Source organism: Morone saxatilis, unplaced genomic scaffold, assembly GCF_004916995.1.
Source record: "Morone saxatilis isolate NCDOM2014 unplaced genomic scaffold, NCSU_SB_2.0 Contig23, whole genome shotgun sequence".
Lineage (NCBI taxonomy): Eukaryota > Metazoa > Chordata > Actinopteri > Moronidae > Morone > Morone saxatilis.
The window spans coordinates 7,158,061-7,181,251 of record NW_023339796.1 but is presented as its reverse complement, the minus strand read 5'-3'; the positions used below and the strand labels follow the sequence as shown (position 1 = coordinate 7,181,251).

The following is a 23,191-nucleotide window of genomic DNA, read 5'->3' as shown; positions in this document are numbered from 1 at the left end:
TTCATCACTTCCATTCAATGAGAGATGATTGTTAAGTGCAAGGTAATTTAGTCGACTATTAAAATATAAATATTTCTAAATTACAGCTATATCCATTCTTGCACAGAGTGTCTTAATCCAAACAACATCCTGTATTTCTCTAGGATTGATGCTGACCCCATTTGTACAGCACTGATGCCTGAATCGCAGATCAGACGCTATTGATGTGAAGTGATTTGAGTCAATTTGTAGATGGATGTCTGAGCCTAGTTCTGAGGATACTGGATTCCTGCCTCCTAAGAAATTAAGGACCGAAAGCCACAGAAAGGCCGAAGACTGGGAATTGACTGTGCCAAGATTGTATGATGTTGCTGACTCGCACTTGAGAGCCTAGAGAAGGTGACATATGTTTAGCCTAATATAATACCTTCAAGTAAAGTCTGAGAAATGACTCAACCCTCATTCTGCATAAATGTAGGCATGGGCTACTCAACCTATATGCGTGCCTGTGTGACCATGGTTAATAATAGCCATACATAAGTGTATGTATCTTGTTTTTCCGCATTTATTTCTCTTCCTCCCTAGAATTGTCCATCTAGGCCATGTGGCTGGGCTTTAAGAGCGTAATATTTTATATTTCACATATTTTGTGTACCTAAAACGGTTAATCTTTGGCATTGTTTTGTTCTTCTTTAGGATGTGGCGACAGAACTTGAAAACATCTTCCATGACGGCTGATCCGCGAAAAAGCACTTGAAAGGAATTGGGATGAGGATATGGATGGAGTTGTGAGCACGCCATTCTGCGTTTGATTTCCAATCCCCACGAGATTAACAAGTGTATACAAAGTTCAATAGTCATAACTGTGCTCAAGCTGATGCTTTGTGATCATCTCCTTCCTGTATGAGAATGCTTAACATTGACTGCTGAATGACATTGCAGCCTTTAATAATACTTCCGTATTGAGGGAGAATGGAAACCCAACGATCGCAGGCAACGCCGAGCGAACCCTCCCCTGCCAACCTCTGTCTGGTGTATGCCTCGTTGTGGTGTGTGGTTCGCCCGAAGCTATAGACTAAGGAGGCCTGCCTGGGATCTCTACCCCTTGGAGTTGACAATCCTGAATATCAGCCCTGATTCAAACGATGTCTCTACAAAGTTTGATCGCAGCACATTGGTAATTTCTCATAGGGTCTCCTATGTGATCTTTCTTGAGGACCCAGTAGACTGCGGAGCACTCCCACCTCCATCGAGCTTTTGAATATAATTGTGTGATAGTGTTTTTTTTTTCTCTCTCGTGAGTGAGTGGGTTGAATAGTGACTCCAGCCTACGAGAGAGAGAGATAAGATCCACGTCATTCTGTTCCACGTCTTATGGTGGTGTCTTGTATTATCCCAAGGGTGCAAGCAAATTCTCGAGTTACATCATATTCGCTCCAGAATTGCTCTTTCGTGTGCACAACGCTTTTGTTTGTATTCGCAGCATTATCGTGCAGTGACTGGTAGACGGCGCAGTATACAATCATGTCCATTGCGATATGAGACATTGATGTGAGCGCTCGACAAAAGATCGGTCTATGTGGCGTGTCCTAGTACTCCACATCGCCTTAGTCCTAGGATCATTTTTTCTGGTCTGTCTCATTTTGGTCATACTATTGACAAAAAGCTAACGTGCCAGTATATATCCAATATGATACGATTTAATTAATTCCATTACTTGTCACCAATCAGGTGTCCAGGGCTAACTCCGAACATAGAGAGGAGCGAACTAATTGAAGCAAATGAGCAATCGTATGTTACTGGCTTGTGTCAAACAGACAAAGCACAAGGCGCTATGCGAGCAAGAAAAAGGCGTAACATACAGACACCCGAAGCCTGAGTTGAAGAAGACGATGATGTCGATGATGCGATGGAGACGAAGACCGGTGGATAGGGAGACACCCCGAAGGGAAGACATGGAGGAGGCACTTTTCAAAAGGTTGACGGAGGAAGCAATGAGAAAGATGAGCTTTGAGGAGGTGCCAGAGTATCGTCCTCACCTCTAATACCGATCCACATTTAAGCATAGAATCCAGTTCTTTATTTCCCAGGGAAGTATGTGAGTGCCTTGCAGCTGGACAATCCCTTTGAATCTGTCGCTCCTGAAAGAGCCTGGACACAATCGCACTAACATTATGGAGAGGGTGTGCAAATATGTAACGTGATGAGTAGGAGGGGGTAAGGGTCAAAGTTGGATTGTTATTTAATGGTATGCTTTTATGAGGTAGATTGCACTAGCTTGTGCGAAGATGGTTTCTCGTGTCCATGTAACTTGAATATTTTTGGCTGTTTTTCGTCTCCCAAGGACCTTGCTGGGTTGATTCTTTTTCCAATGTTACTATAATATGTGCATTCCTAATATATATTTTTCTGTAATAACCTAACTGGATGAAGTACACACTCGATGTGAGGACTGAGAAATAGTCCTACAGTCTAATTCTATTACGATCTGCTTTGTATTTTCTTGCTTCACGTCTTGCAGCGCCACAACGCACATAAAATCTTATTAGATTTGCATAGCACCTTTTCCTGTCGGAATAGGTCAGAATAGCCATAGCTAGTTTATCGTACAAAAGTCAGTTGATGGTAGAACCATTCTTTAATATTTATCATCATTCACATTTCCTAGAGATTGCTCAGCAAAAGGTCTATCTTGACTTGGAGTGGGTCGTTTCCTGATTTTAATCCTCACCATTGACCTCATTCCTCGAAAGGAAAATATAATTTCTGGCGCGTCGCTGAAAACATAAAAATGTACACCAATAAGTTGGAGAAGTACATAACATATTGCACAAAACGTAATGACAAAGCACCAACTGTCCATCACAGATACAGAATAATGTTTCGATATAGATCTCTGACATATAATAATGTGATAATTTATTTGCGTTCATTGTCTTTTGTGCGCACTAGAGATGTTGTTTATTTATTCTCCTTTATCCTCACCCACATACCTTTTACGAAGGGATTAAATTTCAGAATAGAAGTGTTATTAGACCTCAGAGGGAATTAAGAAATACGACTTCATTCCCAGCCACCTCACCAATCCGCAACAACACTGCCAAGTAATAATTGTTTTCTTCTCATCAAGCCATTCAGTATAGTATGAAATGCTAATGTAGGTCCTCGAATACCATAGATGTCCATTCTAATGGTAACATGGAATGGTCCTGCCAAACAATTTCAACCTCCAGTGGAGGCTCTTCCTCTGACCTCCCTGTATCTGTCATAATTCAACAAATCCTACCTTATGTCAAAGTTCGCCTTAGAGAATAGAAACCTAGAACCTGGTGAAGCTCTGCTGTGTATTGAATCATGCACCAATCACACCTTAGAAGAGCGGGTCTATATAAACTATACCATTTTGAATCATAGATTTATTGGCTCGCAGGGATTGGTATTTATTGAATTATCTTCGTGAGAGATAAGAAAAGATAGTGTTTATTAAATGCAGCAATTAATCACTCAAACGTGTATAGACTGTGGCTCTGGTTCCTCAGATTTATTGTGCTTTACACTTTAGACTATATATTTGAATATCAGATAATCTAGTCTCCTGTCAATTACACAACGCAATATTGCTTAAACATGTAGAGATGGAGGTGGTAAATACTGCTATATGCACCTATAACAACGTACCCCGCAAACATTTGTTATAGGATAACGAGTTTACATTTGTTACTACCTACATACAGTCACACGCCACTCTTCTAAGAAACACTCTGCCAAGAAACAACACATATGTTACCCGCAACTGGCAGCAGCGACAAAGAAAAAAAGACCTGCATACAGATGACTAGAATAGTTCCTCCGCCAAAACCTGGTAGGCCAAAGAATAACAGTCCAGTTAATATTGTATCAGTGTGAATGGGAGGTTATACCGTCATATCTCCATAGCATAATGGTCTCTTAACTTGCCATGCGTAATTTTTCTACGATATAATTTTTTTCTTCCTTGCCCCTAAGGGGGAGAAGATACATGGTGCAGGGCTTTTTGTCTACATGAACCAATGTGGCCCTTGGTCTGAATCTCCACATTGCTACAGCTGGGCACTGGGGAGGGTGAGGGGTAAGAATCAGTAAGCCGCATGGGGTGGTGGAGCTGTTTGTTTCGTCATAGATAGAGTGATCAGGGTTTTAGTTCAGCTGTGAATTGCAAGAGTTCCCCAATGTAAATAAAGAGGTAAGAAAAACAGGAAACTGAAAAGGAAGAAACACCATAATTAAAAATATTGCTTCCATTTTCTGAAGATTTCCTGCGGATTCTTTCTTTCTCTACTCTCATAGCGCTTGTAGTTTCCCTCCTGGGAGAAAACTTTCATGGGCCCTCTGCTAACTTCAGGTTTACGACAGGTCAAGTTTGCCTCCCGTGGTAAATCTGATTAAACACTGGTTTAATACAGGGAATATTGCAGCCGTATAAGAGAAATATGATTTTAAATTTGATTTCAAGACAATGCTAAAGATTTGGATAACAATCAGTTAATATTATGATACAGTAGTGCATCATTCTACAATAATTGCAATAAAATCAGATTACGACTGGCCAGTCAACCCCCTGAAAAAAGCATCTGGGGTCCTGTTGGCCTCCTATCTATCTATCTATCTATCTATCTAATCTATCTATCCTAATCTATCTTTATCTCTCTCCTCTCTGTCTATCTGTCCTATCTAATCATCTATCTCTTCCTCTCCTCTCTCCCCTCTATCATATCTAATTATCTATTTACCTCTACTATCTACTCTATCTCCTCCTCTCTCTCTCCCCTCTCTAATCTCTATCTCTAATTCTATCTCTATAATTCTATCTCTATCTCCTCTCTATCTATCTATCTATTTATCTACTCTATCTATCTCTCTATCTAATCATACTTCTAGATCTCTCCCTCTATCTCTCTACTCTCTCCTCTCCTCTCCTTCATCGCGTCTCCTCTCTCTCGCGTATCTCTCTCCTCTCTCTCTCTCTCTGTCTATCTGTCTATCTATATCTATCTATCTCATCTCCTCCTTCGTCTCTCTCTCCCTCTCTAGATCTCTCTCTCTCTCCTCCGCCTCTCTATCTATGCTATCTATCCTATCTATCTCTCCTATCTATCTATTACTTCTCTCTATCTCTATAATCCTCTCTCTTCTTCTCTCTATCATAATATCTCTCCTCCTCTTCCGTCTCTTCTTCGCCAGTTCTGTCTATCTTGTCCTCTCTATTCATATCTACTCTATCTATCCTCTATCTCGTTCTCTTCTTCTCTCTATCCTCTCATCATCCTATCATCTATCTACTTCTCCTCTATCTATCTCTCTCCTATCTTCTATCTCGCTCCTATCTCTTCTCTCTCTTTAATCCTATCTATCTATCTATCTATTCTATCCCCTATCTATCTTCTATCTACTCTCTCTCTCTCTCCATCTCTCTATCTCTATCTCTCTCTGCTCCTCTCCTCTTAATCTCTCTCTCTCTCTCTCTCTCTCTCTCATCTCTATCTATCTATCTATCTATCTCTCTATCTCCTAACTCTCTCTCCTCCTCTCTTCTTTCTCTTCTCTCTCTCCTCTATCTACTCTAGGATTAGAACAATACATTTTCACATCTGTTATCTCAGTATCATTGCTCGGCTCACAGTTGGCCGACTCCCCGGTGCTCCTGCATAAAGTGACCGGGCGGGCACGGAAACACCAACCGGAACCAGGGTGTCGCCGCTCGTGCCCGCTCGGTTAAGGGGCGTGTGCGCACTCCCGAGACACCAGGAAATATGGCGGCGCTGATGACTCTCAGTCAGGTAACGACTCTCAATAGCTGAAGAATAAGTCTCCAATTTAAACACCGGTCATGATGAAGTGACAGTGACAGTCTCACCACTTCACTGCTTTATAAGCTGTGGTGAATATTGGCCAGTGGAACCGTGTTTTTTAGCAGAAACCTTTCGTTGTGAGCGAAGTTAACGTGGTTCACTAAGCTAGATTAAAGGATAGCAAAGTTATTGTACGTTTAAATGGAAGAAGGGCTGCTATTGACGGGAACCTAGAAGCAGAGGTGTTACTAGTTAACAATGTGTCTAACTAGTACGTTAACGATCAAAAGCTGTGTTTTATCTACTATAAACATAAACGCTGACCTGTTACGGGCTGATGTATGTACCGTGTCCCAGCGGTAAAAGCCATTTTGTATGCTCTCTAACAGCGTAGCTAATTTAATGCATGTCCCAGATAGACACACTCTCGTTTGTAACATAGCTGGTGTTGCATTTCTCTCCTGTCTGCAGTTATCAAGCGGAACCCCAGCCTATGAGAACTACTACAGGCAGGTAAGGTCGGGGTTGCTGCTGTGATTCCCACTCCAGCTCTTCTGTTTCTACTCATTCAGCTGAATAGTATCTGTCACATAAAACCATCCATATGCTGCATCCACTTTGTGCTTTGTTTGTTAATTCTTTGTAGCTGGATCCGGGGAACACAGGCAGAATATCAGCTGGAGATGCAGCTCAGTTCCTTAAGAAGTCAGGGCTGTCAGACAGTACACTGGGGAAGGTGGATCAAAGACTCATGTACACACACATTAAAACAGTCTTATATATCCAGTTAATGGCATCTAAACTGTTTTTTTCCCCCCTTCAAATTGTTTTTTAGATTTGGGATTTGGCAGATTCTGAAAGAAGAGGCTATTTGGACAAGCGGGTAACGTTACATTTCCGTGTAAATTGGCTGTTGTTGGTAATGCTGATGTGTGCAACAACAAAAAAACGGATTTTCCTGGCTTTCTTCCTCTTTCGTAGGGTTTCTTCATAGCGTTGAGACTGGTGGCGTCAGCCCAGTGTGGAAATGATATTAGCCTCAACAACCTCAACCAAAACTTAGCTGCACCCAAATTTGTAAGTGGTGAAGTGACTCTACTGACAATTACAATAGGGAAGACAGTGGGTGGAGAAAAACTCCATCTGTAGCTCAAATGAGAAATTAATGGACATTGAACACATCCCTAACTGTGTTTCCCCCTGTCCATACAGTTGTTACTATACTCTGTTTGTTTGTATCTCATCCTCTGTTAATCTTTTACAGAAAGACACTAGCAGCCCATTGTTAAATGTTTCAACGACAGGACCTGACTCACAGTGGGGAATTAGGGTGAGTTGATAAGAACATTATTGAGGATATAAGAAAATCAAGCTTGTCGCCTAAACTTGAGTTTTTTTCCTTCCGCAGCCTGATGAAAAAGGAAAGTTTGAGGGCATATTTGAGAGTCTGTCCCCTGTGAATGGTCTCCTACCCGGTGATAAAGTCAGGCCAGTTTTGATCAACTCCAAGCTACCTCTGGATGTGTTAGGAAAGGTGATGATATTACATGTTAAAGTGATGTAGCACATAACACTTTTACACACTCTTCCCTGACTTTCCAATGTTAACAATTCAAAGTAACTAAATCTTGTTCATGTTGGCATTTACTTAATGATTCTGTAGATTTGGGACCTGAGTGATGTTGACAAAGATGGACAGTTGGACAAAGATGAATTCACAGTGGTAAGCTGGTGCATCTGTTTACTTAAAGCTGTACTATCACTCCAGGGTAATTCTGGAAAAGCGAATACTTGATTGTTAAAAAATGTTTTAATAAATCAATAAATGATCTGATTTCCCATTGTCTAGGCCATGCATCTTGTGTATCGTGCAATGGAGAAGGAGCCTGTTCCAACCACCTTACCTACTTCCCTCATCCCCCCTTCTAAAAGGAAGAAGTTTGCAGGTGCCCTGCCAGGTGCCGTGGCTGTGCTGCCTGCTCTGTCCGGGCTTATGGCTGGCACAGCTCCTCTTAAGGAGTCCTTGCGAAGCACTCCTCCTCTGGGCAGCACTAACCTCCTCGCCACCAGTACCGTCAACCTTTCTCCAAAACACTCCTTTAAATCCAGCTCACCGGTATGTCGCATCACATGTGTTTCTCTTGAGGTGTTGATGTAGGTGTAGTGACTGCATTGCTATAATGCTAATGTTAGAACCTATGAAATGTCGCACATAAAATCAAACCTTTCAACCTTGTAAATTAGTCTCAGACTTCTCCCCCGTACCCATGTTGACTGCTGACATGTCTAACATAGACACAGACATAGCCAGACCTACATATCCACACTTGAGCATGTTGGAGGAGGAGCAAGTGTGTGAAATTTTGCAAAAATAGAACAAGGTGAGCATTTTTTTTTTTTCAAACAAGTGACACTTAGCTTAGCCCGTTCACTGACGCATGGAGCAGGTTATGATATCTTCATTGGGAAAGCATTCATCTCACATTACACAGTTTCAGCACTACTGCAGGTAGATTTCTGCAGCACTAACCCATAAGGAACATTCGCTTTAAAGATTTATAATTGAACATGTGAAGCTTTCACTTAAAAATATTAAAGAGCGAGCCGTTATATGTGATCAAAATAATATAAATCATATTATATTTATATATATTTATGTCATTTATTCTGTCAAGTTAGCTCAAGTCTGACCTTATAGGTTTAATGCACTCAGTCCACATGTTCCAAATATTAAAGGTGTCTTTCTGGACTTTGCAGGAAAATTACAGCCTGTCCATAATATTTATTACATGTATAATCCTTGAGACAGCCTTTGTACTTGCTGCCAGATGTAATTGTACCAGTGTTATATGAGATGGTAATCATGTATACAGTATCACATCTCAGAGGAATATCAACTGCCAATGGGGCACAAAAAAAATTTGCTCAGAATAATTCATTTAAACAACACAATTTTGTGAGATTATAACATAATATGATCATATTTCCACATATAATTCTGAAAGTTGATAAAAGGTAATATTGAATTTGTTTAGAAAATAAAATAAAAATGCATGCTTTATATATTGCTCCCAGTGCAGTGTCATGTACTTCAGGGTAATCTTGGGAGACATTACGATGTCCGATTGTGGCTGTAAAGTGAAACACAATCAACACTCATTTAGTTTTACTTGCTCCTCCCTAAGAAAGTATCACGAGGGCAGAGACTGACTTCTTAAAGAAACCAGCATTTCATGTATTGATTCTTTTCTTTTGCTAATGGGCGGACTTGTTTTGCCACATTGTTTTGAGCATTGTGCACAGCCCAGTGTGTTTCTCTCTGCCTTTTTATAGCTGCAGGGATTTTTCACCCGCGACTTTAAGAAAAACAGGTTTCCTTGAAAGGGAAGGGAAGCAAGACTCTGCTTACACTTGATCCTCATCACCTTATGTGGCTGTCATGACGCTTGTTGTGATATATTCTTTCTTATGCCACTTTCTCATTACCATTTTTTCCCATTCTTCTTAATTGTCAGACATAGGATTTCCTATGCAACTTACCCGAGGCAAAAAGTTCACCTGTCCATACCAGATTTCCTAGAACACAAATTTCAGATTTGACAAACAAATCATCATGAAGCCAATACATTTTCATCCAGGGTAGGACTCTTAGCTGTGTTTGCCTACACTTGTTGGTGTGTATATATACTAAACATTTTTCCTCATTGGTCACCAGGTACAGTCCCTTTTCAGTATAATACATAATTACCACCTGTTATTAAACACATTTTTTGTGTTGCTCTTAGCAGATGGTGTTTCCCTCATCTAAAATCACATAAATTATGTCTTTCCAGGCAGCGGTAAACTGGGTAGTACCGGTGGCCGACAGGGAGAGGTATGATGAACTCTTCAAGAAAACAGACACCGACAATGACGGCCTCGTTAATGGAACTGAGGTCATAGAGATCTTCATGCTGTCCAGTCTCTCCCAGACTATGCTGGCACAGATATGGTGAGACCACAGCTCACTTCAAAGCATATTGATTTACAGATGTTTTACTTATTACTTTACAACACACTTTTCACATATTAAGAGAATATTACAGTTGATAAGAAAGCTCAGTGCACTGCAACTTAAGAAAAAAACAAGCAAATTATGAAACACATTTACTAATTTGAGAGTTCATATGGCATATGCAGTTTTTTGTTTTTCAATAAAAAAAAAATGACCCCCCCATTGAACCAATCTTACAAGAGCTTTTCATCATACCTGAAGCACCTGAATAAGGCTGAATCAGTCATACCTATGCATAGCTACTCTCATTAGATTTAACTCTATAGCTCCACTTTGTGGACAGTTCAAGGTATTACACTTGTTTGTCATTTGAGCATATTGTTTTTGTTGTTGATGATGATGATTATGATGATGATGATTGTTGTTGTTATTATTATTATTATTATTATTATTATTATGAGAAAGAATACAGTATCTCATGTTTTGAGTGAAGTCTGTCCTCCTCCTCTCTGCAGGGGACTTGCTGATACTAAACAGACTGGCAAGCTAACCCGGGAGCAGTTCTCTCTGGCCATGTATCTGATCCAGCAGAAGACCACTAAAGGTGTAGACCCTCCATCCACACTAACCCCAGACATGATTCCCCCATCAGAAAGGACTGCAGCTTCAGCGGCGGGCCCTGTGAGTCCTGACTTTAGCCCACTGCTTCATCTTTCAGTAGCCCTATTTACTGTAATTCTTCTTATCTTCCAAAGCCAACTGTTTCACTCGCATCTGTGCCTCACAAGTCTTTTTCTTGCTACTATGTGCATTTTAAATAGTAAGTTCTGCTTTTCTGGCTTTCCAGCCTTGTCTTGCATAACAGTTTTTTATGCTTCTGCTTTTTTGAGTTCTCTTCTATCCTGTTTAACAGAGCTATGTGGGGCTTATGTCAGCTGTGAGACCTGAACTTGATGCATTTGCAAATATGCGCAGAGTGAGTAGTTGAGCTTTGTGTCACGAGGTGGCGCTTTTGTTCTGTCATATTCTCTGTCTCAGTCTGAAGCATTGGGTGTAAACAGGACCATGTTCCTGTATTATGTATTAGTTTCCAAGTTCATTCTCCCCAACAAAGGTGAACACAAGATTTCTTCGATCATGTTTATCCTTTACAACGTATTTTTCATGCCTTGGATTTTCCTCACATCTGTGTTTTATAGAACTCAACTGTGCTAAAAGCAAACACTGCCACCTACTGATAGTTCATCATCAATGCTTTGCCACAGCAACCAATGTTAAGGTCCGGCTATAATGTAGTTAGTTTATAATGTATGTAATTCTAGTAAAACATGTAGGTCTGAAAAAAGACAAATTATTACAAAGTTTTCTTGCTTTTTTCACATCATGATTATTTTGGATAATAAATTTGACTCCAAACTGGCAAGTACCAATATTAAATGACTCTACTTGAGCCTTCCACATCAAAGAGAGTCTGGTCTTTTGTGTTTATTATGAAGATTGATGCAAGAGTTTTCAAAGAAATACAGTACAAATACGTGTTCTTTTGTAACTCTTACACAAGTACTATCATTACAAACAAATAGCTCTTTCTGGTTCCCTTTTTGAGGTTGAACATGAAAGTTAAAAAAAGAAATTAAGGATGGAGAAAGTGTAGCGTATATAAAAGAAGAGGACATTGTTATTTTCTATTGCGACTTCTCAATTTGTTAAAAGGCTTGATATATTAAACATTGACATTTAAGCTGGATTTCACTGCACTGTTAAATTTGTTTGTATTCTCGTGTCCGTATTCATTTCTCCTCATTCATGTATTGTCTGGAACTCTTGCTCCCTCCCTAGCTGTGCAAGGTGTTTGTGTTTCCTTCCTGTGTCTTTTGTTTTGTTAGACATATCAGCAGGGAGCTCCCCTCTCCCCCCTACATACCATTCATGTCCCCTCTGCTCTCGCCCATCTCTCCCTCCTTCTTGTCCCCTTTCCCTAATTGAACATTTTTCATCTTATCCCATTTTTCACATCCTAATTTTTTACCTGCCGTTGTCACTCTCGTCCTATCTGTTCTCACGCCGTCTGTCACCCTTGCGTCCACGTTCCAGCGTACTGTCTTACCTCCGTTTCTCTCGCCTCTCTCACTCGTCTGTGTCTGTCTCTCGCCTCAGGACAGCACCAGCTCCACGGGGTCGGCCGAGCTGACGGGCATCAAAGAGCTGGATGACCTCAGCCAGGAAATCGCTCAGCTGCAGAGGTGAGCCCCTGCACTCTGAGTAGCAGGAGGACAGCTTTGTTTCTCTTCCTCTGAGAAAAAGGAGGGGAGGTTGCAGTGAAGTAATGTTTAGGATCAACGCTCTTTTAAACTATTAGATACATTTTGATCAATTAATGTTAGCCTTTATTTAACCAGATGCTCTTATTAGATTATCCGAGAGAGACCATGACGCCTTGCTTTAGGCTTATTTTAAAGTCTGACTCATCATTGACATGTGGACTAAAATAATTTGGTTACAATTAGAGGCAATACTTGGATTATTGCAGTTATGCTAATACATTCATTAGATTAAATACATACATTCTTACAGTGTCAATTTGAGTAAATGTAACACACTTTCCAGACCTGGAGACAATATATACAATTATTAGGGACGGCCTACACTGACTAAATATTACAGTTTACTTTTAGTGCTTCAAGTCTGCATATTGTGGTCATGGTCATGGAAAGAATACTGATCGAAGTGTTGCAACAACAGATCTGATTTTTTTTTCTGGGGTGTTTCCTCAATGTTTATTTCTCTGGAAGTCTTGCTGTCTCCACATCACGCTGAACTCACTTTGAACCTTTTTTTTTTGCACTTGCCTGCTCAAGTTTACCACATTCGGACAATTTATATAGTGTCAAGTAATTGAACATCAAGTGTTGCATGTCTTTAGTGTGATTTCAGTCTGTTTTTTCAAGCATATTAGAAAAACACCAGATACGTCATTGGACACAGTGCCATTGGGTTTGTTATGAAGTAATAACACTGTTGTTTACGAAGTCTTAGTCTTCTCCCATGTTGTTCACCTATAGAGAGAAATTCATTCTGGAGCAGGAGATCAGGGAAAAGGAAGAAGTCATCAGACATCAAAATAGTGAAGTTCAGGTAAGTCTGAGCTATAATAGTTTTCAAGTCTGAATAAATAAATAAAAATATCACTGAAGTCCATCTTAGTGCTTGGAAACAATATGAAGTTCAGGGGTTCAATTAGATGTTTTTATATGACTGATCTACAGCCTAAAAACACATAGTGTGTATATACAAAAAGCAAACTTAGGAATCCATTTAAACCATTTAACCAGTGTTGTACGTTTGTGGAGGGGTAGCAATCATTAGACATTGTGTACTCACTGGTCCCTTGCTGATCTTCACCCTTGACCCTCAGGACATGCAGAACGGCTTGGACAGGGAGAGCAGCAGCCTGCACGACCTGGAGTCACAGAAGCAGGATGCCCAGGAACGTCTGGAGGAGATGGACCAGCAGCGCTCCAAGCTAGAGGGAATGCTCAACGATGTCAAGCAGAAATGCCAGGAAGAGTCCCAGATGGTTAGAGACTAGATTTATTTAGATCAACACCCATATATTGAAACAAGAAATGCTTTTGTGTTTTGTATTGGGCTCCTGGTGTCATGGTAATACACATGCAGATGTGATCTTGTTGTGTTGTAATCTTTTGTGCCAAGCAGATAATGTTTGGGTATCTTTCGTTTGAGATACCAGATATCAATCAGATGTCAACAGTCAATAGATAGTGTCAAAACAGTGAGGTCAGTTGAGGTTAAGGTTTATGTGGGTGGCTACAAATATAAAACATATTACTCTTTTTCCGCTTCTACCCTGCAGATCTCGTCCATGCAGAGCCAGATCCGCTCTCAGGAGACCGACCTCCGGAGCCAGGAGGATGAGCTGAGCCGCACCAAGGCGGACCTGAGCCGGCTGCAGGAGGAGGAGGCCCAGCTGGAGCAGAGCCTGCTCTCTGGTCGTGTTCAGTTGGACAGCATCATTAAGTCGCTCAAAACCACTCAGGAAGAGATCAACCAGGTCAGTGCAGGCAGATTAATAAGCCAATAAGCTTTCTGATAAACTCAGTACTGTATGGCATTATTGATTGAATGATTTTTAAGTTGACACAAATTAAGCTCTAGATATCCAATCATAAAACTGCCTTCCCTGTGCAGGTGGGAGTGTTTTGTGTTGCTGGTGATGGTATTTATAACACAGCAAACTCACTTTTAGAACCGGTAGTTTTACTTTTACCTCCATGACCTTTCTGCTAATGTATATAGCAAGCTCTGAGCCACACAAGTTTGAATCACACTGAAGTGAAACTGTCGTATCATAGTGGTTAAGGTTAAGGGTTTTTTTTTATCAGCTAAACCACTAACCACTACTTACATAATTAGTGAAGGTAAATCTATGACAGATAAGAATTTTGCTAAATACATTACTATTCTGGCAATAATGTGCCAATTCTGTGTTTGCTTTGAAAATCATTTTATTCAAAAATATATTATAGTGGCAAGTTAGTGACGCCCATGGTGACACATTTGTAGGTGGGAGATTTTTCATCATTGAACAGATTTTCCATCATTGAACAGCTTTGAAACCTGTTATGAAGAGACCAATAGAGACCGAAGAGATTTATATACATTATTGAATCTCTTGTATGTCTTTTATGTGCTTTTAGGCTCGGAGTAAGCTGTCGTTGATCCAGGATAGCCAAAAGGAGATGACCAAAACCATTGAGCAATACAACAGCGCTTTGAGCGACATCAATGGAGGAAACTTAAGCAATCTGCCGGACTTGAGTGAAGGTTTTGCTGAGAAGGAGAACGGCGGTTTCAGAAGTGCGGTGAGGAGATCGTGAATATATGACAATGACAATTAAACCTAGAACCCATAAACTTTATTTGGTTTTCTAATAATCCTGGTTCAGATTTTGATTCCTAACCCCTAAAATGAAGAAAAAAGAAAATAAAGAAACTGCTTAAACCTCTCCATCTCAGTAGTCACACTTATCATATCACCTACTCCTAATTTGCGTTGTTTCAGATGAATGCAAAGGCAAATATGGTGAAACCCGTTTGTTACAAATTATCCTTATGCCATACCACATTTGTTTCACTCTCTTTAGAAAGTGAACATGCTCTTTTTATAGCTGTCTCATTGTTTTCTACTGTAACATAGTTACCATTTAAAGAAGGTCTGTTTTTTCTGTATTCATTCATCAGGATGATTCTTTCAAGTCAAAGATAGCCATGTTCAACAACAGCAGTGCTAAAGAGTCTCTAGCAGACCCCTTCCAGACAGAGGACCCCTTCAAGTCCGACCCCTTCAAAGGTCTGAATACCTTCTTGCATCTTTTTATCATTTACTTTACAATGTTATTCTTTGCTCTGCCAGCTGTTGCTTGCTTGGTAATTACCTGCACTAATTCTGTGCCCCTGTGAATAAGCATTTCCTCTAAATCTGAAACCTGAAATATACCTACATTAAAGATGCCAGCTTTAATGAAATGGAATGGATGATTGTTGTATAGTTTTTCTAGCCTGTTGTCTAAGATTATTTCTTTTTAGAGGCCGGAGATGATTGAAGTCCATACCCCTAGCCATGCTGTCTTTTCACTTTCTTATCCTTTTTCTAGATCCATTTGGAGATCCTTTCAAAGAAAGCGACCCCTTCAAAGGCACCTCACCTGAAGATTTTTTTAAGAAAACAGACAAGACAGACCTGTTTGGATCCTCAGACCCCTTCGGTAGAAAACCCACACTGCCAGCCAAGGTATCGCACACTTCTTCTCTTTACCACTCAAATGTTTGTTGGAAGTACTGATAATTGTTTTTTTTTTGTAAGCAATACAATACTGTGAGAAAACCAATGTTCTTTTGTCAAAAGTTCAAAATTAGATGGATAACAATAGACAGAAACAAGCTCTGACATTCACTATTGTAGATAACAGGGAAAGCAAACCAGTACTACAAAGAGAGATTTTGTAGTGGTTATGCTGACGTGGTCATTGTCTGTGTGTGTATTTTAAACACAGTCATTTGAATAGCTTTCTTACTGTACTTGTGCTTTGCTTCTTTGTTTTTCTCAGCCAAGTGCCTTCAGCAGTGGTGACCCTTTCTCGTCAAACAGCCCAAAACCAAAGGATACAGGTACGTTGCTGGTCACAAGCATCATAGGGTGTCGGTACATAGAGATTTTTGCCGAAACACTTTTATTTCTAGACTTCTCATCTTTTTTGCAAATAGTCATAAGGTTTATCAGTTTAGCCAATTATTGTTTTTATTTGTTCTTTTCAGTCATGTTGTAGATGTAGAGGGTATATTTTCCTCTCTTATTGCACTGCTGTAGAAATGATCAGTGTCAGTTTTCTATTTATTTATTTTTTTTACAGATGTTTACTTGTTTTTGATTTATTCTATACTATAATTGTGACCTCGTTTTTGCTGTTGTTGTGGAGTATCTTTCTAACCATCTATCTATCTATATACCTTCTTTGTTTTATTGTGCTTTGACTTATCACCATTCGTGACTCGAAAATGAAATAAGCGCAGTCATCCCTGTGCTAAATACGTGCAGATTTCCCAGAATATGACTATTAACTGAACGTTCTAGTTGTGAAACACATCTCAAAGAGTCATTCTTTGCCATTCTGGGTGACGTGTTAGATTTAGGTTTTATTTTTGGGGGCAATAGGGGCAAACAATTTTTACTCACTGTGGCTTCAATTTTTCCTGTGGTTTAGGGCTATTTTTAGTCGAGTACCTACGCATTTAACTACTGGCCAACTAAAAATACTCCCCCCTACCCTGGAAAAACAGGAGGCTTGCAAGAGCCAAACATAACAGAAACTCTGTTACTGCTGGTCCTGCTCTAGTAGAATACACTGCCACTCCTTTAACCAGTTCTCTGCTGCTTCTGTCCTGTCTTTATATCTGCAGCCATTGAACTGTTCTGCCTCATTCGGTACGGAAGTTGTTTTAAGTTAGTGGCCACCTCTGGTCGATGCTCTCCCATGCTACACACCTTCAGGGGAACACAGAGGCAACTGTAGGCCTGAGCTGAGTTACTGTGCGTAAAAGAAAACACTACGTACTTCACATGAATGGGGTCTCTTGTGGTTGCACTCTTACAACAAACATATTCTATTACAATGTTTTGTTTTTTCACTGTAACCATCTGCAGTTTGCTGTTTTTTTCATTAGACGGCATACCACTGAGCTTCAAAACAACCCGGGCACAGTTCTGGTTAACAGTATGCCAACTAACGCCTTTAATTAGCTGATCAGATGCATACGTCAGGTTAAACAAAACCTCTGCTTTCTAGGTTTTTTGCGAAATGTCATGGAAAATTAAATGGTCATGCCACATTCCCCTCTCTGAAAATAGCACGCAGGCCCTTTCAGAAAGTGCAAGATGCAGAGATGAATGTGTGGTTTGGGGCTGAACTTCATTATAGTTTCTGGCTCTTTCCATAAACATATTCAAATGTTCCAAATGCATTTCAATGTACTCTTGTCACAGATGTGTTTGGGACAGCGGACCCCTTTGGAAGCAACTCTTTTGGAAGCAAGGGGGGTGGATTTGCCGACTTCAGTCAGATGTCAAAGGTACGCTCTGGAGACTCGGAGTTATGAATCAGTTGCACCATAAAGCATCATTTTCCACTTAAGCTGTAGAAAGCTTTGTTGTTATTTTTACTCTCATCATTAGTTATTTCTTTATTTTTCTGCCAATTTATCACATTTATGAAAACAGTCTCTCTGGTTTGAGGCCAGAAGCTTTTTGGCTGACATTTCTGTTGGAGTCATCATTTTGTGTGATAGTTGAAGGATTTTTTTTGTCTTTTCCCTTGTGTGTGAACAGAAGTCGGACAACCCTGTGCTCCCATCAAAGAAAAATGTGCCTAACCGGCCTGCACCTCCATATGGTAATCCCTGACTTTATATATTTATATGTGTGTGTGTGTGTGTGTGTGAGTGAGTGTGTGCACGCTTGAACGTGACTGTACTTGAAGCTTAACTTGACATTAATGGTTCAGTGAGTGATTTTCGTGATAAGCATGTAATGTTGGTGTAAAACCAGTTTAAAATCAATAGTATTTATCATGCCAATGTTATTGCAAATGTCACAGAAATGTAATGATACATTTTGCAGTCAATGTGACTGACATCTGTGCCCTGATAACGTGGAAAAAAACTACTTCCCTGTTGAGCTGTGAGGGTGCAGAGAAAGTAATTTCTTCTTTTGAGGTTGTAAACAGGAAAGCTGTTGGTAGAGGTACAGCAGAATAAAAGGTTTAGAGTGCTATGCCTTTTGGATGCATTTAACCTCATGTTCATCTTGTTTTGTGTGTATGTTCACACGGCAACCTATCACCCACAGGCCATGCCCAACATGTGCCCTTCCGCTGTGACCTTGCAGTTATTCTTTTAGCAGAAGCCACAGCGTGAGAAAGTTGGTCTTCCCCTTTGCTTTACCACACAGTGAGGTGTAGAGATGGGTGGCTACTGTTAGCCGGTGAGCTAGCTCCTGAGTTGTGCCTCATACATAATGAGGAAGTGAGAAGCCCACTCTTCAAAGTCATGAGCTGCTCTGAATGTCTGCATCCCAGAGACAACGGACCTTTTTCACAGCTGCCATTTTGACATAAAATAGTATGGTAATCATACTTCGTACCAATGGTATTAATTAAGATTCTGTTCCATTTAGTGAGTATTTTAGTGACTGACTTTCCAGTGAGCCATGCCGACATGCAAAATAGCAGAACCCTGACTCTGCTTGACCTGAACCTTAATTAGTATCACTGGTAAAACCTGCGTTGAGTAAAATGGCCGCTGTGAAAAGGGTCCAGTTAGAAGGTGTAATCTAGCTTTTTACTCACATGCTGTGTCGCAGCAACTTTTCAGGCATTTGTAAACAAGTTTAACACATAAGTTGGTGTTTTTAAAAGAGCAATATTTAGACCCACTATATTTAAAATTGGAATTGCTACTGTTTTTTTTTTTTCTTTTTTTGATAGAGGCGTTTGCTAGAAACCCCGCAATTTGCAGATGCTGCTAGTGTGGCGTTGGTGTTCGAGAGATGAATAATCATGGCCACATAATACCATCAAAATAGGAAATGTGTTCAAAGCTTACTGTAGACAAGGGCGTGTCTTTCTTTTTTACAATTGTGTGTTCCAAAAAAGCCACACTTTGCTTGTTAAGCTTCAATGCATCAGTGAGCCTTACTCAAAAAATGTGGTTAACACCTTTTTTGAACCAATATCCCTTTCCCCTGGGTAACTACTTTGCAAGCCAGCTTTAAGCTGTTGGCTTCCTGTGAAAATTTAGCAACACAATATTACACATTAGCCTATAGCATATTTTCCCACGGGGCTAATAGTTGTTAACAACTTAAGTGAAGGCACTAAAGTGTGTTATCTTACATGGATTTAGTATTTATTTAAACGTCTTCCTTCTCCAATAGGTATGCTCAGTTTGACTGCATCAGAGCCGTTCCAGAACGTTTGCTCCACAGCAGACAGTAAAGACTCTTTTGTTGTGACACACTCGAGTAAAACATCCAAAGAGTGCCCTGTGGGTTTTGCAGATTTTGGTTTTGTAAGTGTAGTGTGCGTACAGTTTTCTATTGGGTCAATTGCCTTTGTCTGCATGATCTCATGATCTCAGTCTTCAGATTGTAGAGCTGAAGGCTTGAAGGTGTCGGCTCTCTTTCACAGGGCCTCATTCTGTTAACTTTTCCTCACACCGTGACTTCAGCAGAACTGGCATGCTTACTGGCTGTTGACTAACAACTGACAGAACAGCTTAGAACTTTTTAAGGGCTTGATGTGGATGGAAATAAAGTGTTTCCATGCCTGAATAGGACAGTCCCCATACATGTGTCTATCTTTGTCGATTGCTGCCTCCACCTGCCTTGTTAGGGGACTTTTGCATGCTTTCTGTTGTCTCTATCTTCAGCCTTTAAAGAAAGTCAGGATTTATACACTTTTAGTCAGCGAGTTGGTGAACTTGCCTGGTCAGGTAGCACTCGAGGAGCATTTTTCAAGTCTTGAAGTACAAGTTGAAGGCTTATTTGCTGTCAAAGCATGATATGCCTCTAAGCAAAGCACAACAGAGTAAATCTTCCTCTTTGTCCTCCGTCTTCCACTTCTTTGCCATCGTGTATAGACTAACGGCTGAGCGTGCTCTCAAGTGGAGAAATGATGCATGGCAGCTTTTTGTGTCTGGTTTGTAGCATTTGACATGACATGAATTTAATTTATCCTTCATGCCAGCATGACACTTATGAATGGGATCGGACTTTTTTTCATATGGAGCTCTGTATTGTAATTTTTGTTTTTCTGCCAGGATCTGAATATTTCAAGGTAAGACCGTACTAGGGTGTGGTGGTCAATCCTTTGCATGTAAAAAACCTGTCCGCACTGCATAATCTCAGTAGGGTGATTCATGAGCACGATTATTCTCAATAAATAATCCTAGTCACATTGATCCAAGCACTGGATGTTTACAGGAAATATATATCACTGTGTAATTTGTAGGAATCTTTTTAGTTTTAGTTTTGCTTTGGCTTTTTTTGTGACGTCCAAGTGATATCTAAATGTCTATTTTTTGCATTTGTTTTTTTCATATTACGCTAGTAATGTTTGACGTAGTTCTTGAGGCTCTTTCTAATTAGAAACATTTGATTTTCGATTTGCATCCACCGTTAGTTTTACATCTTGCTTTCGCCCAGTGACTTCTCTCTATTTGTGTGTATATTTCAGCCTGTGTCTCGGTGTTTTTGTCCACATTTAATGTTTGTTTCTCTGCTTTAGTTTGGAAGTGAGAACCAGCAGCTGGACTGGGCCAAGAGGGAAAGCGAGCGTGAGGAGCAGGAGAGGCTAAGGAGGTTGCGGCTCCAGGAGCAACAGGACCTGGAGCTGGCCATCGCTCTCAGCAGGGCCAACATGCCCAGCTCCTGACCAGGCATGCCCCACCACAGCTTTTAGTCCTCCATCTTCTGTCTTACAGTCCTCCATCCGTCCGCAGGCTCATGACAACAGCACTGACACTGGCCTGACATGACTAGCAGCCCCTGTTACCAATTTGTGTAAGAGACCAGTGATTCTCCAACCATGACTGGACTCATGTCAAATGACTCCACATTTAGCAACCAGTTAAGGTTCATTGCTCCCAAACTACATGGCAACTATAATCAAGGACAATACGGAGCCACTTGATTTAAGCCTGGCTTCATCCTGCAGGAACATAACGATTTAACGCAACCCGAACCAGCAGGGTACCCGACTACAACCTATATCTTTCTAGATATCTCGTTATGGCTAATCACCCTGACTTATCCAAAAACCTTTCTGTTGCAAGAAAATAATAACCTTTTAACTTTATTTTACTGTTTTATTTATATTCAAAAGTAATGACTATTGGGTGTATGAATTACTTGTAAGATGCGCTGTATAAACAGTTTTATATACCTTTAACTACTCAAAAAAAAAATCATTGAAAGTCAAACCATATACGCTAACTACTCTGTTGGCTTATGATTGAGTTTGTCCAATTTCAAATGTTTTTTGGGTTTTGTGAAGAAACTCCTTCATGTACTGTAAATATTATTAGATTTTGGTTTTATGTACAAGCCGTAGTAAAAAAAAACCTAAAGGACGAGCTAAGTGATCAGATCATCATGGCATGATTTAAATTTTTATTTCAAATGTTACAAGTGTTTCATGCCATTTATGCCTGCGTATTGATTATTTATGGCCTTAAAGTACATGGAGTGATATATATATATATATATATATACATATTTCAATATAATAAAATCCTCAACAGGGTTATACATGTCAAAGTAGAAATGTGATGTTTTGGGAATCCCTCATAAGCATTTTAGTTCTAACATTGGTTAAATGTGATTCAGCCCCAAATCGTCAGTCGCCTCTTATATTTACAATAATTAAGATGCTAGCGATAATCACTGAGTTCTTCCTTCCTTATAAACAAGGATCAGTCGACCTGGAGCGCTGTTGCACCATCCCGCTGATGTCAACAGCTTGTGTTTGTCAGATGGTTTATCATTGGTTGCCTTGTTGTAACGCCCAAACAACAACTTGCACTCCCATACAACTAAAAGCCTCTATAAAATGGAAATAGTGTGAACCTACATTGTTTATACTGGTGCTGTTACACATAGCTTTGTTCTTTTTACCTCTTCACACTACCACTGATACACGTGACATCTGCTTCTAATTTTTTACATTTTTCTCAACACTCAAATCAACCATTGGATCTCTTTATTTGTCTGTGGACTTTCTTTTTTTCCTGTTCATTAATGTCTCACGATTCAGTTGGAGGACATTTGTTAAAAATGCCTTGAAATATTGCATCATTGTAATTATCTAACACTAATCAGGTTTATTCGGCACATAATGTATGCACTGTATATTCCAGAGCTTACTGGACATATACAGAGTGACAGCGCCTTATTTATCAACATATCAGCATTGTAACATGTAATATTGCACAGTATGTATGTGATTATAAAAAAGTTGCTCAAAACCGTAATGACTTTTAATTGAATAAAAGTGATTTTTAACATTCTGTGAACAAGGTAAGTCTTGTCTTTTTAATAAAATGTAACAACAACTGCAGAAAGAAGTGAGCCAGCTACTTGTCACAGCATGTCATGAATAGTTCAATTGTAAAATAAATGTATCAGCGATGAATATAGAAGTTGCATATGTTGGCCCAGCATTGTACAGAGATGACGTGTTGTGAAGGAAGGACATTGGTCAACTCTATTCTTAGGTCTTACTCTCATACTTAAAAAAAGTAATAGTACAGTACAGCACAGTGTTCCACTAAAATGGATCTAATATAGATTGTTTACATCTTGTAGTTCTGCATTGATATTGGAACAAAAAAAGTGAAATGAGAGTGGTACATTTGCATCTACCACTGAAGATATTTTTTACCCAGTATGTACTTCCTCTTTTTTAAATATGATAAATTCTAGTAAAGTGTTGATCAACACATCTCACATTTGGCGTGTGCATTTGATTGCTAATGGTGAAGATAAAGATAACTGGAACTGTGACCACTTTTGACGAGAGGTGTGGTTTTATGAAAAGTATATTTTTAAAATTTCAAAATGCAACAGAAAGAAGAGTGTTGTGTCGATCGCCAACCATGTATTTGAAATAAAATGTTTAATATTGATCTACTTTTATAAATGCCATCTGGCTTTTATATATCAACTCAATGCATGCCTTTGATGCGGAAGAAACAAATGCTTACTGACACCATGCAGACATGATCTGCACGGACTGGGATACTTTGAAACTATAGTGCA

General features: G+C 39.8%; 1 protein-coding gene across 5 annotated transcripts; it reads left to right on the top strand.

The window, feature by feature from the left end:
* The first annotated feature begins 5,719 nt into the window (after nt 1–5,719).
* LOC118334353 (epidermal growth factor receptor substrate 15-like 1) lies at nt 5,720–22,440 on the top strand. Of its 5 annotated transcripts, none has more exons than XR_004797014.1 (24): nt 5,720–5,795; nt 6,279–6,320; nt 6,454–6,543; nt 6,643–6,690; nt 6,789–6,884; nt 7,072–7,137; nt 7,216–7,341; nt 7,471–7,530; nt 7,657–7,923; nt 9,641–9,798; nt 10,317–10,482; nt 10,715–10,777; nt 11,959–12,044; nt 12,864–12,936; nt 13,217–13,378; nt 13,676–13,873; nt 14,520–14,684; nt 15,064–15,172; nt 15,477–15,613; nt 15,930–15,990; nt 17,363–17,448; nt 17,705–17,768; nt 19,310–20,210; nt 20,661–20,771. XR_004797014.1 is itself a non-coding variant. In XM_035670248.1 (24 exons), exons 1-24 carry the CDS (start codon nt 5,769–5,771, stop codon nt 20,805–20,807), a joined length of 2,514 nt encoding a protein of 837 aa, XP_035526141.1. In that variant the 5' UTR covers nt 5,720–5,768; the 3' UTR covers nt 20,808–22,440. The 5 variants fall into 5 exon arrangements, 4 of the variants coding, with proteins under 4 accessions (XP_035526141.1, XP_035526139.1, XP_035526140.1 ...); XM_035670248.1 differs by having other exon boundaries at nt 20,194–20,210; nt 20,661–22,440; XM_035670246.1 differs by having other exon boundaries at nt 19,310–19,443; nt 20,661–22,440.
* Nucleotides 22,441–23,191: the final 751 nt, after the last annotated feature.